This window comes from Rhea pennata, chromosome 6 (assembly GCF_028389875.1).
Source record: "Rhea pennata isolate bPtePen1 chromosome 6, bPtePen1.pri, whole genome shotgun sequence".
Taxonomy (NCBI): Eukaryota; Metazoa; Chordata; class Aves; order Rheiformes; family Rheidae; genus Rhea; species Rhea pennata.
In genome coordinates this window covers 24,242,729-24,258,754 of record NC_084668.1, presented here as the reverse complement: position 1 = coordinate 24,258,754, position 16,026 = coordinate 24,242,729, and the positions used below count along the sequence as shown (strand labels likewise).

General features: G+C 39.1%; 1 protein-coding gene across 5 annotated transcripts in view; it reads left to right on the top strand.

The window, feature by feature from the left end:
* Nucleotides 1-15,652, top strand: part of CHN1 (chimerin 1) — a 103,210-nt gene extending 87,558 nt beyond the window's left edge. For 4 of the 5 annotated variants that reach the window (XM_062578927.1, XM_062578926.1, XM_062578931.1 and 1 more), the window contains 5 exons: nt 8,393-8,566; nt 9,353-9,430; nt 10,601-10,738; nt 11,814-11,919; nt 14,732-15,652. In XM_062578927.1, the coding sequence (XP_062434911.1) occupies nt 8,393-8,566; nt 9,353-9,430; nt 10,601-10,738; nt 11,814-11,919; nt 14,732-14,903 (668 nt within the window). In that variant the 3' untranslated portion in view covers nt 14,904-15,652. The remainder of the gene's footprint in view (nt 1-8,392; nt 8,567-9,352; nt 9,431-10,600; nt 10,739-11,813; nt 11,920-14,731) is intronic. The other variant, XM_062578928.1, reaches the window with a different exon arrangement.
* The last annotated feature ends 374 nt before the right edge of the window (nt 15,653-16,026 follow it).

The window sequence follows — 16,026 nt, the reverse complement described above, 5'->3', positions numbered from 1 at the left end:
TTGCTCCTGAACAGAGCAATTTTAATACTGAGATACAATAAGTAAGGAGCTGCATGAGGCCATTGCTTTTCAGAGTAGATTCTTACTTTAAAAAATCACAAATTTTAGCAGCAGGCAGCCCATGTACATTCAGATAGGGTGCAATACCCCCCCAGAGAAGGCCACAGAATTTGTTCTGTGGTCAGCATAATCACAGAAAATATTTATGAGCAAAACTGCACGTACCATATGTAATTTTATACTTTTTAAAACATTCCTTTTTAAAACAAATAGTTGCACATCTCAAGAGAAATCTATCACCTGTACAGAAGTGATCAGTTTAACAAATATAAATGTATTATTGCTAAGCTCAACCATTTAAAATCCTGTTCTCAATAGAAGCCTGGAAAACATATGGAAGAATAAAAGTGTGGGACAGTCCAAGACTGCACAACAAAGATAAATGTCATCTGTTTCAGAAAAGAGTAGGAGGGACAGGAAGAAAAAGTAGAGCTTGTTTCTAATGGCTGATAGATTACTGTATGTTACACAAACAAGCTGATCCTTTGAAAAATAATAAACCAGAGCCAAACATTTGTAGCAATACATATCAGGCCATAGCAACCAGCTAAAATGCCTTAGCAACTTGAAAGTATTCTTTATTTCAGGCCAGCATGACTGAGCATGTCCTCCCCAGCCGAAATATGTTCAGGGTCTTTTCAGATACAGTCCCATGCAGGCATTCTCTGGAAGATGAGTTATCCCTAGCTTAACCTTACGCAAACTCTACAGCAGATGAAAATCTTTTCCCTTACATGAAGACCAGAGGTAATGGTAGCCTCTGTTTGCCGTGTGAGCGTTAGTGTTATTGGTTGAAGTAAGGTGTTGGCCATTTTGACTACAGACATTTCAGGATTAAGGCAGGATATAAAACACAAGATTTTCATACCTTCCATAGTTAAGACTTATGTCTTAATGTCTGGATCATGTCCAGAATTTGGATCCTGTAGGAAACAGATTGGTGGACTTAGTCTGATTTCTACTGTATGTATATCCAGAGCAAAACAGAAATCATTCTTTGTTCTTTAAATTTTACTCTCTGAAATTTGATTTTTATTTCATCAGCTTGTTTAAGGAAAGATTTATTTTCACAGAGTGAATCCTTATACTAAGCATCTGTCTCTGAGTCATTGGGTCATACTTCCATTTTTTGCATCCTAACTACAGGTGCTTAAAATTGTTGTCAAATGAAGACTCATCTGTATGCAAGGAATCTGCCTTTTCTTAGGGAGTGCTCCATCTCCAGGGCGCTTTCCTTAGGGCCCTTGCCACAAGTAGAGATGACAGAAGAAGTGTTTGAAGTTGTGCCACCAGCTTGTTTAAATGTTGAAGCTTAGTGGAAGCTAATGAAGATGCAAGAGTTTACCCCAGCTCAAGACCAATAAACTTTAAAAATGTATTTTTAATTACGTTCCACCTATGTGAGGCTCTCTGTGCTTACAGAGCTTGTTCCATTGCCCAGAATGTATTCAGGAGAGAAGCTATAACAACAGCCAAAGAAAACTAGCAGATAAGGATCAGGAAGTTCATTTTGTGAATGATAGGTACATGTAGCGCCCAGTAACTTTAATAGACACTAGTGCATATTATTAGAGACTACAGCATAGCGTTAACAGCAGTGTCAGTGTACTACCCAGCTAGACTTGTCAAGCCACTTGTGCGGTTGTCCTTTCTCCCTCCCCACCCCATCATAACCATTCAAGGTACTGTATAATCAGCTCCTTCTTCAGTATCCTTTTGCTTATTGTACTTAATGAATAAATCATTTAATCAGAGGGGTTTTTTTAGAACTGGCTAGTTTTAAGAGCATTAATTAGCTTATGTTAAAGATCTTTTTGATAGTATTTTGGACTGCTGCTTTTAATGTGAGACAGCACCAATTTCTGAGGCTTTATGTAAAACACTGTTGTTGCTGCCTTGATACATTCATTTGCTCTAAAGTGTCTCAGTCTGCCGCCCATGTAAGCAGTTGCCTGTCTTTGCTTTCCTTGGAGTGGGTGACCTATCTGTGAAGAGCTGCAGCTGAACTGTCACCGTGGGAGCAACCAGCTGGCACCAACTGAGCCCCAGTAGTATTGCTGCCAGCACTGGCAGCAGTGAACCCAAGGAGCTCATTTTCAGAAAAGTCGAAGGGTAGCTTCAAAGCAGCATTGTTTTATGACACTTAAATGTTTAATACCCATTTCATCAGATTTCTTCTCTAGCAATTGCAAAATGCACAATTGCCCCAATTCCTTTGCTGTTTTGTTTTGTTATTAAATCATTTATATTGGACAGTTTATCATTGCCCCACTGGTGTGCAAGGATGAAGAAGACCATAGAGGAGCCTGCCCTTCTTCAGACATTACTTCTGCGGGCACAGTGCCCCTGTTTTTAGTAACGGAACAGAAGGCCAGTGCTCTGGCGTTACCTCATTAAAGTTCCCCCAGGCAAGCTATTCTGGAGCCTTATATTCTTGAAACTAAGTCCCAGAAATGGCTTTAGCTCCAGGCCTACATGATCCTGGATGCTGTACCCAAGCCACCTGCATATTAGGGGGTGTCAAGGAGGCAGGCAGGTGTCATGACAGGAAGCTGAGGAAGTTTTGGACCAGACTGCCTGGGATCTCTCAGAATTTCCCAAAAACCAAGCATCTCCACCAAACAAATTCTACTGAAAGAGCATTTTGCTTGTGTTTTCCAACCAATTTTGGGGAGCACAGAGCTAATAAGCCATTTTTATGTAGTATTAGGTAATTCTGTTGCTGAAAAACTAGCTGCCCTCTACAAATTCCTTCTTAACAAGTAATGCACTCTGGAGTGCATGATATAGTGGTATGGATGATGGCAGGTTTGGGGAAGCATACTGCTTATGTCTGAGGGCAGTTTTGCCATGACACTGCTTAACAACGCGACTGAAGATGCTGGTGGTGCCAAGGTTGCCTCCAGGAGAGTGTTGCACATTAACAGTGTAATGCAGCATGGCAATTCCAAAACAGTTGAGCGTTGCCTGCGTTGGAAGATCTCAAGCAAGGAGAAGAGGAGGCAAACCTTCGTCACATGCCCCTGCCACATGCTTGGAAGCACAGAGTGCAGCACGCAGTGCCGGGGAGGTTGCTACCTTCATGTCCCTGTCCACACACAGTGTGTCTGAGGGGATGAAAAGCTTTGCTTTCTTTGCTACAGAAAAGAGCATTCGATTATTAAAGTAAAGCTACTAGTTTAGGATTGATTTATGAGAGAGAAATTGATTTCTAACCTTTTCACCAGTGCAGAGGTAATAATGCTGATAATTTGTACGTGGCTAGAACTCATCACCTTCGCAAGTAAAGCTGCTTTCCAAAGGTGGCAGCATTACCCCATTTGTCAGGTACTGTACTAGAGACACGTCTCTCAAGTGGCCTGCCCAGGGTGCTACACTGTGCCAAGATAAGGAGGACAACCAGAGCCTTCAGAGCCATACTTCACACCGCTCCCACACTTCTTAGCATAAACCTCTGAAGAGTCTTTAAGACTTTGTGTGGATAGTGTAAATCTGCCTTTTAGCTCTTTAAGCTGCTCCTCAGAGTGACAAAATGCATACATTTTCTTTGGCATAATTCAAAGATATAATTAGAGTGATGTATATAGCATATGATATCATTCCTGTGGAGCATGATCAGTGGCCACATTAACCAGTAAATCATAAACCAAAAGAAATCTGAAACTGACTAAAATCAAATCAACAGTATAACAAAAAGCGACAGCTAAGTAAGTATATTTTAGTCTCTGTAAATATTTATAGTGTGTGCTTATGGGGCAGTACTAATGCACAGGCATGAGCAGAGCCAGAAGATGTATTAATATGAACACGTTATTTGTTCTTTCGGCTCAGTGGACTAACATCAGTATTAGCTGTTTCTAAAACATTACAAAACCTTTTTTCCAGGTATCATGAAAAGTATTATCAGACTGGTTTTAAATTTAGCATCTCTCATAGAAGTAATGTCATAGCCCATCTGAACTCCTAGATCAATATACTATTAAGGCTAGAGTAGCTTACGTGAAACTTTTAAAACTGTCATCTGAAATTACTCTTCTTTTCCTGAATTTCCAAACCTCCTCTATGGTCTTGAGTTTCTGATTGTATTTTATGGTGAAAGATAGCCATAGTTTGATGGCACTATAAAAAAGAGTAGTATGCAAGTCTAGTCCTGTGAATTCATCTCTGTATAGGGTGAAATTCTGATTAACCAAAATCAGCAGAAGTTTTCCTATTGACCTCCATGGGGCCATGACTGATATTTTAAATCAGTCCCGTATCATTATAGGATTTACGAGCAGATATGACACTTCAGGGGGATTTTGCTTTAGCTCCTCTCCAATCCTATAAAGAGTCAGTGGGTAAGCTCTGATGAACTTCTATAAGAAATGGATAAGACTCTTGATTATTTTAGAGTAGATCAGGAGTAAAGCTGCTGAAGTCAACTTAGCTATTATGGATTTATTTTGATGTAAGTGAAAATATATAGACTCCAAATTTGAAGTAACATGAATCCTCTTGGTCTTACTCAAGGAACTGAGCCAAATGATGAAGCTCGTGTGTAAGTAAGGCAAGCAGTTTTAAGGCCTGACCATGTGGAAGCACTCAGAGAGATTCATGATGAGATTTTCTTGTTCCTTCTTAGTTGATTTTAAAATAATGGTTTCTAAGATGTCATGAAGCATCTGCAATGAGAACAGAAGGCATTTGCTATCAATAATATGCAATTTGCAGTATAATTCCTGTTTTCTAGTATGGACAAGTAAGCCGAATATAGTTACAGTAAAAGGTTGGCATGTTCTGTTGAACTCCAGAATATTCAATAGAAAAAAGGATTGACCTCTTGCCAGTATGCTTTTAAGCTTTTTTGAATTAGCAAAACAGATGGTCATCCTTCTATCAGTTTTGGCTGTGGTTATCAACTTAAATCAGAGACTAGTGACTGGAACGTGACTATTCTGCCTTTCATAAAGTATTGTCAGGTCAGGAAAAGCATCCACCCAGTAAAAAGCACAACACTGATGAGTTTCAGGTTCTTTGTTGGAACAAATAAAAACTTCTTGTTATAAGTTCACTAAAATCTTCAAGAATTATTTATTGATTTGGAATTGCTAAAGAAAGTAAGATGAACTGCATTTACGTTAAGAGGTAGAAAAGAGCTTTGATTGTTAGAATGATACTGCACAGCCTAATATTATTATTGAAAATAATGTTACTGTATTTTGTAAGGATTATCTGAAATATTTTTAGGTTTTAAATATTCCTCAGGAGTGATTGTAACCCTCTAAGGAGGAGGTTGATGTACAAAATCCAGTCAAGTGTAAAAGAAGAACAAAAGAGGTAGAAAGTCGACTTTTTCTTTTGTAATTATTGTTCTGGTATTAATGAGGCCACATGCAAAACCCTTTTGAATGTTTGAGATTAGCGGTAACATAATTATTTTCAGAAACAAGGTTTTCAGGTTGAAAATGTATCTGTAAGGAAAATATTTTAATGAAATAAACCTTTCTTGTATATAAATACCAATGGGATGATCTCAGTGAATCCAATTAATTGTTTTAAGTCAAGTATAAGACACTTGGAAGCATATTTTCCCTTTTTTAACGTATTATAGTCTTAATTGGATTCCCATAAGCGTAACTCTGAGCTATCTATGTGACGTAACTAATTTGCACCCAGAAAATTGCTAGTGAGTTCTTGTGAGACCCAGCCATCCAGTCTTCTACACATCGTTTCTGACAGGCATATTAGAGCATTTCTGTGTAAGGTTTTAAATACTTAACTTTTCGTACATGTTGGAATAGGTGCCGCTTGCAGCAATTTTAGAAATTCTACATATGATAATTATGTTCACTTTCATAAATTTCTTAATTTGCCTCTCGTCTGTGTGCACTTTAAGATACTGCCCCTAATTATTTGACTACATGCTGTTGTTACTCCATGACCTCGTTCTCATTCTGAATGCAGAATGGATGGTACTTGCTTAATAGCAGTTATTCAGTATTTTGTTTTGTCCCTGCTAAACGTGTGACCATTGGTCATACTAATGGCACAATATACAAGCCTTACTCTGAAAGATGAGAAAATTTTCCTCTGCATTTCACAAACATTTAATGAATCTGTTTCTACACCACCCAAAGGAGGCAAGACCGTACTCTTCTTTCCATTTTTACAACTGAAGAACTAAGTATTTCAGGTCAAAAGTTTCTGGTGAATTCAGGTTCTCAATTTTAAAGCACTGAGGGATATGATTTTTCAGAGTTCAGACAAAATATAATACTGGTCATATTTAAAGCGTACTTAAAGCTCCGCTTGACTTCACTAATTTGTATGCTCAGAGTTTCTTCATTCCACACTCCAGAACTGTAAGTAGTGACTACATTTGAAAGGTTTGGCTTTACTGACTGTAGTAATGCTATACTTCCAAGTAAGGATTTTGGAGCATTTGAGTAAACGTGGAATTTAACTAAAACAACCAGGGGAAAAACACATGCTTTTGCTGTTGCAATTTCTTCCATGTCACAGATGGAGAAACTGAGCAAGTATTAAAAGCCTAAATGGCCAAACTGAACTTCTGAATAAGCTGTTGTGAGATGCAGCTTCCATGGCAAAGGCAGGAAGGCACCGTGGAGCACAGCGAGCCCCAGAGCTGGGGCAAGGAGGTGGAGCAGAGCAGCCCAGGCAGCGCCCCCAGCACTGCCTCGTCTGCAGGCGGAAGGAGTTCGGGTTATGGGACTTGGCCATAGTGTTGTCTGCAAAACAAAATCACATGCAGGTGTTAAATTCAGAATTTGCAGCTCCCTGTCTTGCACATTAATCACTCTTCTCAAAGAAGGGAGTCATTCCTGCATAGAAATAGCTAAAGAGAATTTTAATTAGCCATTTCATCTGGAGCAGGATTTGTGTAAGTTTTGACTGATTGAAGGTGACATGACGAACTCTAATTGCTGCCATGAGATTGATTGCCATGAGTTTCACACAGTCTAAGTGACAAAGCTGGTTGCTTTACAGGCTTATTAAGTAAACAAAGTTTTTAGCAGCAGGCTGTGGTGACTAATGGAAATAAAACTTGGCTATAAATGAGTTTTACTATATAAAGAATGAAGTCAGTCTGTGAGGTATTAGTGAAAATCCAAGTATCATCAAAAGTATCACAGATATCAAGATGCTACTTGCTTAATAGCAGTTTAAAAACAGCCAAAGCTGTGTCTGCACAGTACCACGCTTCTTGTTGGTGGCTATTTTCTTGCAAACACCTAGGAGTCTCCACTGCAAAACACTAGCAATTTCAGTGAAAATTAGGTCATTTGGGACTGCATTGGGCTCCAGGCAATGCAGAGGCCTGGCTCATTGCACAAGGCCTACTGACTGATATCAAAAGTTGCAATGTTTGCTTAGCTTAAAAGGGACTGAATTGCTCCACCCATCTTTCCTGTATAATTAGTGTTGTTTTCCTAGCTTTTTTTTCCCACACTCTGATTATTATGTTTTACATGGTTGTGGACAGAACAAACATTTTTCTGTAATCTGATTTCAGTTAAATTTTATTTAAACTAAATCTCATTCTTAGTATATTTACAATAAAGCTGCAGATTTGTTTGTTTAAGTTTTGAACAACAAATATTCTCTAAGTCATTTTTTAAGGTAAATAGAATTTAGTGACTGCTAACACTATGTTTCAAAAACCCTGTGAAGCTGCCTCAGAATTACCACTGCTGTGACATTGTAAATTCCTTTGCCAACTGCTAAGTAACAGAAGAACAGCCAGTTCAGTGATCTCTGCGTCTGTTCATCCCTCCACGCTGCGGAGTGGGCCATGTCACTAACAACGTTCAACATAGACCACCTCACCTGGTGAGACAGTAGAGTTTTCTGAAATATTTAAGATCTCAGCCCTGTGTTGCCGATGTACACACAGTGAGGTTGAATCTTCATCTCCCCCAAAGTTGCTCAAGAATGTGTCTAAATGCCACAGCTTATGACTTAACACGGTAAAGGCTAGGGTGTCTGTAACATCTTGGGAAGAAAGTTTGGATCATGGTAGAGACACATAAAATACTAGAGGGGAACATTCCTGAGCATTAGATCTTGATTCAGAAAAGAAAATATGGAAATTTTATCATTTTGTGTTAAATCTTCTAGGGATAACAGAAATGTTTTGGAAAGAAAATACATGGACAACTACTACACGCTACTTCAGGTCTGCCCCCGTCTTATGCATTTGACCACTGCAAGGTCTTTACGGGAGTAGCAGTTGCCAGATGAGATCAGATCTTGGAGGAGCCGTGTATACTGACTTCACGACACATTTCACCAGACGGTAGCCTAACCATCCTTTCATTTTTTCTCTCAGATTGTGGTTTAAATGTGCACAAGCAGTGTTCCAAGATGGTCCCAAATGACTGCAAGCCAGACCTGAAGCATGTCAAAAAAGTGTACAGCTGTGACCTTACGACGCTAGTAAAAGCACACTTCACTAAGAGACCAATGGTTGTAGACATGTGCATTAGGGAAATTGAATCTAGAGGTAAGGCATAGTTAATGGACTGTGGTTACTTTACTGATAATCCATTTAGATTGATCTGGGTCATCTGGGTTTCTGCTGAACATATGATGGCTCAAAACAGATTTGCAGAAGCCATTTTATGACCGCCAATTACCCCGCAGAGCTGATACCATACTTTGTATTCTTTCATGGTTCATACCCATTTATAATTTTTCCAAGCTCTGTTAGAAATTGCTTAGTATCAGCCTAAGTAAAGCATAGAGCAAGCAGGGACATATGTAATGTATGTTTTATAATGCTCAGCACTAAAGAAAACATTTTGGACAATTATTGACTTGTAGTTCCGTATCAGCACCTATCTTGCCTGTAATATTTTTAGTTAAAAAAATAGATGAAATGCACACTAAATAATGATATGTTTCCTCCTGGTAGTACCCCCATCCCACGTTGGGTATTCTTTTCTAGAATTAGAATATTTGTTTTCATTCTGAAATAATGACTGAACATAGAGTATGCTAATCTCAGTTATCTGTTTATAACTAAGTTTTGATTTGTTTCATATATTTCTTCAGCTCTGCAGTTGTTTGCATAAACATAGTTTAATGCTGATACAACAAGGCAGCTAAAGCAGGGGTCAGGGTTAAAAGAGCCAAGATAAGATTTCATTCTGAAAGAAAAACCTGATAAGGCTTTTAAAAACGAGTCTGCTTTTTCTCCTTTAAAAGAGGAACATGGCAAAGAAAGATTGGTTTGAAGGAAAATGTAAAACTGATACAAATTTTAATCTTGTTAAAATGTTTGTTGCAGGTCTTAATTCTGAAGGACTGTACAGAGTCTCAGGATTCAGTGATCTTATTGAAGATGTCAAAATGGCATTTGACAGAGGTAGATTCTTTACAGTGTGCTCTAACTTTATGCTGGTGTACTCCATATACCCCGTTTTTCCGCACGGCCCCCACCTGCCTCATGCTGTGCTGCATCACCCTTCTGAAGGCGCTGGCTTGGTGGTCTAGAAGAAGGGGGGAAGGAGAGTTCCCCCATCAGAGCAGTATGTGAACCCCACTGTGGCCTTTATTGTCAAAATCTGCTTTCCTTCCAGCAGAATCTGTATTTCGGTAATGATGTTATACATAGGAAAGGACAAAGCTTTCTCTATTGCAGCCCTCGCTGAGAAGAGGGGCTACGCTCGAGGGGTGTGGGAAGGATAGGGCCACGGGTGAATTGCCTCAGAAGGGTCAGGCAGTTTAAATCCTGTCTTTCTGGGTGAAGTTCCAAAATAGTAAGAAAAACATGAGAGTGCAAATGAAGTTTGATTTATTTGTAGTTACTGTGAATATTTATGGCTTAAAAAAAAAAAGTCAGAGCAAACTCTTCTCTTCCCTGACGAAAGTCAGTGGGAGAAGCAAAGGCTTTCCAGCTGCAGTTCCTCCATCCCAGTAGAAATTAAAGCCAAAGTCTGTGCTGGAAACTGCCCCTCTTCCATTGCTGTGGAGCACGGGACCTCTTCACAGAACATCTGCCCCTCTGCAACATGAGCGGGGCGGGATGTCCTGCAGAAGCCAACCTCTGGAGCTGTGTCCACTGCAGTCAAGAGTGTTTAGGAAGCTGAACCTAAATGATGAACACATGTTTTTTACTATAAAGTGAGGAGACTATGTACTAAGTTGGTATCTTTTCCTTTTTTTCCAGACTCCCCTAATTTCTCATTCACTGCTGACAAATGTGTTGTTTGGCAACGTGATATGTACAGAAATAGCTGAACTTCCACACGTTTCTCCAACATAGATACTGTTAGCACAGGCAGGTTTTTTTCCACAGCATATTTTTAACCATTTGAAATGGAAGAAGGATAGGATTCTGTGTAAAAGGCTTGATGTCTTCATCCTGAAACAGTGAACTCCACAATCAAAAAATATTATCTGTTTTGCATATAAAAGCCCAAATCTGTAGTTGTGTCCATTTTAATGCTTAAGCAACTTACAGTCTTCCATTTGAATGCTATTTTACACCTGTTTACATTTCCAAGGCTTTAATGTTAGTGCCTTCTCCACACAGATGGGGAAAAAGCAGATATTTCTGTGAATATGTATGAAGATATCAATATTATCACTGGTGCACTTAAACTGTACTTCAGGGATTTGCCAATTCCACTTATCACGTATGACGCCTACCCAAAGTTTATAGAGTCTGCAAGTATGTATAAAGCATTTTTCTCCTGTTCTTCCTCCTAGTCCCTTTCCTTTTGTTTTTGTGCATGACTTACCTATGCAGCTTTCCCCCTGCATGCCCTATTTAATGAGTATTGCAGGACTAAATATGCATTGCACATTCTGACATGACACTGTGGCGCTACATGATCATGGTCACGTTTTTTTTCTGCTTTGTCATCAGGAATACTTCCTTTTCATCACATTATGGAAAATACTGCTTTGCACGTGTTGCTTGAATCCTTAGTACTTGATAGTGATAATTGAAGTCTCTTATTTTTGTGTTGCCAGAATCAAGGTCGTTTCTTTAAGTGTTTAAAAATAAGATAAAATAAAAAGTGGTTTGTTCCTAGAGATAACCATTTTCAGTGTCCCATAGGCTGTGTCTTTACATGCTGAGAAGCACTTGTCATAAGGCCCCCCTCAAGACCAACCTTGTAGACAGTCAGCCTCTGAGTGTGGTTGGAGGCCCAGCTGGAACATCTCTCACCAAAATCACATCAGCCTGAAGCACGCCCTGCAATTTAGCACACACGAGCCACAGCTGGAAAGGTGTGAGGTAGCTGTGGGTACAAAAGATGGGCTTCCTGCTGGAGAAGGCTCTTTCCAAGGAGTATAGACACAGCTAAAGAAGCTGATAGCAAACTTCCCAGGACTTTTTGCTGTTTCTGGATTACACCTGTAGATTATTTATGCAACACTAGCCTGGCCAGCAATGACAATTGCCAGGGGCTGTGTGTGGTTTTCTGGTGTTTTTTGTTGGTGGTGTGTGTTTTTTATTTTTTTATTTTTTTTTTTAGGAGCCTGCAGGGAATTATTTGTTAGAGTGCAATTTGTAGTGGGGAGTTTTTTCTGTCAAAAACCCATCATGCTACTCCTGACTGTGCTCTAAGCACCTCTTCAGGTGACTGAATTTTCCATAGTGAGGTTTGAATAGGTTTTGGAATAAATAATCCAGTTCAGCTGCAAGGTCCCTATCTCCTCTACAGGCCACTATTCTTGGCCTTTTGTGTCTGAATTCTGGCTCTGTATGTGGTGACAATAAAACATCTGTGTTTCAGAAACCACTGATCCGGATGAACAGCTGGAAATTCTCCATGAAGCACTGAAACTACTGCCACCTGCACACTGTGAAACTTTAAGGTATCTAATGGCGCATTTGAAGAGGTAAGTGGACTGTTTGGAAAGAAAGGAGCTGAACTTATTTTTAACAAAATCCATGTTAGGACCACCAGACAAGTCTGGGCAAGACCTGCAGAGCAAATTCTGGGTTGCTTTTGGAGACTACAGAATGTTAGACTGCACAATAATGGATGCATAAACACTGTTCTTTCTCCCACTTAGAGCACTCACAAATTGCTTGAAGAACGTAAGCCAGAAACCACAATTCTGAAACAAAAAGCTATCTGCCTAACAAATTTGAACTCTAAATATTTACAGTAAATAGGAATTGCCTTTCCTAATTCTGTGTATAGGAGTAACAAGTAACCTGAGCAAAGAACTACTAGTAAAACTTAATTGCTACAGATTGATGTCTTTTCCCTCTAAGCCTCTTCTACCCTGGTCATCTCTGACATTCTAAAAAAGATGTCTAGACTTGAGCTGATGCTGATTAGCCACAGTGTGTTAATTGGCCATTTGGTCACACCTGCTGTATGGTCTGCCAGCCATTCCTCATTAACTTGGTTCCTCTTATTCCACCTGCCACTTCCTCAAAACCGTAGGAAAATAACATCTGTTTGAGACTTCTCTGTCTCCCTTGGATATGGCTGAGATTGGTCAGTAGGGTCAAAAGTTATTAGAGATAAACTGACTGGTAAATATTGAGCACAACTACACAAGTTATATTTCCTTTAGGAAATTAGAGGGGGAAAATGAATGTAGCTTGTTAGTATATCAGTTTCAGTTTCTCAAGTGATATAAGTCAACTGTCAATGTATAAGAATCACTCTTTTCTTTAGAGAAAGGCTTTATTTTAAGCTCCTCTCTCTTCTTTCCCCCCCCCCCCTTTGTAATTCTACCTCAAATAGAATTCAGCCACAGGGTTTCTGATTTATTCATTTATTTTAGTGATGTTTCTAATTAAAATTTTAGAACAGACACAGGGATGTGAGGCTCAGTGACAAAGTACTTAAAGGAAGAAGGGGGGAGGAGGGGAACCCCAAAACCTTACTGTTTGTGAAGTGTGAGTGAAGTCTGTTTTTTGTTTATTTTTTAAACTGCTGTTAAAGAGTTGCCACTGCTGACCCAATTAGCAAGTTGCTTTTGTACATCTTATTTCTGGTATAGGTGAATAATAAGTTAAAAGGTGACATAACTTACTGATCTTTTCTTAAAAAAAAAAAAAAAAAGCTTTAATATACTTGCTAAAGAGCTGTAGTGCAGGATAAGCTGTTGTCTTGCTGCTGAATTTGGGTAATCAGATACTGCTCCCTTATCTGGAATAATTATAAGTTTTAAAAATTTTAAAAAGTTCAACTTCCTTTAAAAATTAAAGTAGAAAGAAGAAAGAGAGAAGAATCTTGACAATTTTTTTGTGTCAAAGGTTGAGGATTTTTTTGTTACGTTAAAAAAGATACAACAGTGTGTGCAAGGGGAAATAATCTGACTCTTGCAGTTACTGTCCCTGGATACTCTGTTGCTTCTGAGAATCCTTATGGGGATTTGGTTTTTTGTAAAGGAATAGTGTGTACTGAAACTTTTGCGTAATCTAAATCTGTTTCTTCGAGTGAGGCAATTCACCAGCATAAATCAAGGCAGAAGCTTAGGGTTTGATTATACATTTATATTCTCTATTCATTGCAGTAGACAGCAGTAATGGGTACACCCAGTGTCTTGACACCCCAGTGTGCTGTCTGTGCAGAGTCCCTCCATCTGCTCCCCCTGGGTGGTACTGCATGCCCATATGGTGGCAGAGGAGCACAGGACAGCATAAGTTGCTGTGTACTCACATAAGAAATAGCATCTTATGACAGTGGAGACTGTTGTGGTTGGGCAACAGTGACCCTCCTGGCATTTGCAGAGCAGACAGTGTTTCTGCAATAGCCACTGTGGAGGAGTTTCTGCTGTAGGTGTAGTTCTTGGCCAAGAGTTATGTTTCTGCAGGTAGCCTGAAAACATGTCCCAAAACAGAGTCTCAGCCCACAGCTTTGAAAAGGTTGGATTCCCGTGGCAAAAGAAAATGCAGCCTGTCTTGCTCACCAATCTCAGCAGATGGGAAGTAGGTTCTGGGTTACCAGCAATGGAAGTCTACCACAGGTGGTGGGCAGCTGCTAAGGACCGTGGAAGAAGGCGAGGTAGAAGTAGGTCTGTCAGAGCACGAGTTTAATAACCTGCTCAGACAGCCTTGAAAATAAGGTTCCAGTGAGATCCTGATGGTTTTAAAGCTACCTTGAAGTGACGATCTCTTGAGTTGCTTTAGAAGATGCCACAAGATGCAACTTGTATTGAGGGGGAATCAAGGACATTCAGTTCAACTTCTCATGGTTAGTCGGTAGAGTGTAAAGCCGGGATTCACATATGCTTCACCTGCATTGCAGTAGCGTGCATGCGAGAGAAATAGTTCGACCATGTGGAGTCATGTAATCAAGGGAGTCTAAGCAGAACCCGTGTGTATGCGGCAACAATAGTACATCTCTAGTGATCGTGAAACTGTTAACGTAATAACAAACTTGCAAAGGATACTTAAGGGTACAGTCTGCCTTCCTTAGATACAGCCTCTGGATGGTGCTTAAAAGAGCAAGAGCAAAATTGTTCTCATTTGTCCAGATCAAGTTAGGCTCCCTCCCTTACCACAGATTACTACTTCTAGAAGTAAACCTGATCTGTGCACATGATAGAAGGACAGAGACATCTGACTCGCCATAAACCACTGCACAGTGGCTGTACTCACTAGCGTCAGGATGTTTCACAGAACAGCTCAGTGTGTTCCCTATTACAAAGGAATCTTGTATTCAGTGAAAAACTGTCTTTTTTGCAGAGTAACACTTCATGAAAAGGAAAATCTCATGAGTGCAGAGAATCTGGGCATAGTTTTTGGACCAACTCTTATGAGAGCACCAGAACTGGATGCGATGGCTGCATTGAATGACATCCGTTATCAGAGACTTGTGGTGGAGATGCTTATAAAAAATGAAGACATTTTATTTTGAATATTTTGGGGGTTTTGTAATAAAAAGGAAGCAACAGTGTTCTATGGATGAAGGAATATTTTAAAGTAATATAATGGCTCTTGTAGCTGAATTCCATATTTGCTAGAGCTTTTGATGTATTCAGGATAAAAATGAAGGAACTCTTTGTCGTTTCTGTAGTGCCATTCACCTGATGTTGAAAAAAGTTAACACATACTTTCCAGTACTAGTAATCCTGGGTGTTTATCATGTTTAAAATATAAAACAAAAAAACTAAACCTATTGCATGATTGGCTCCCTGTTCTCCCTGTTCTGGTGAGAATCATTCCACGAAGGAACCAACTGAACTGGTGCAGCATCTTTGTTCTGGATAGTTTGTGATTGTAATTCAGCATGTTTCTCCGTGTAAACCTGTTGTGAATTTGCTTTTATGTTCTATGTAATTGGTTTTTGATGCTAAGAAGAGCGCCAACTTATGTGAAATGGAGCATCTGGCAGTTCTTTGACATTTCATATCGTTCTCTGCCACTTTTTTGTCTGATTTCTTCTTGGGTTTCTTTTTTTTTTTATCATCATATAGTAATCTGTTTTTAACAGAAACAATGTATACTTTAAGTGTTATTTTAAATAATTCTCCATGATGTTTATGGTGGTTGCAGTGAATCTGCAATGTTGAGCAGTGTTCCTTTATTATTGCTATTTCAATTGTAATTTTGTATTTTTCTGGCATGCATATATTAATTTATTAAATTTTGCTTTTAGAACTCTAACATTGTTGTTTATTTTTACTTAATGATTATTTTTTTAAAACACTATTTGCTTTATCGTTTGCATTAGTACTTTCTTAGTGCTGGACAACGTCTGCCTAAAATGAAAAAGGTAGAGTTTCACTGTTTTTTGACAAGGCCATTCTAATCTAAGTACTTTGGAGCCTGACAACTTTAAGGTTCCCATTAATTTCTCCTTATTTTATTTGAAAACTTTCTTCATTCTCCAGAATGCCTCAGAACTCTTAAATAAACCCCAAAAAATCTGTCAGGGCATTCACTACTTCATAAATGAAATGCGCAGTTATATTTACTTATATACAAACTAGTACTGCAGTTTACTGTTACACAATTGCAGATGCCCAGAGTAGATGAAC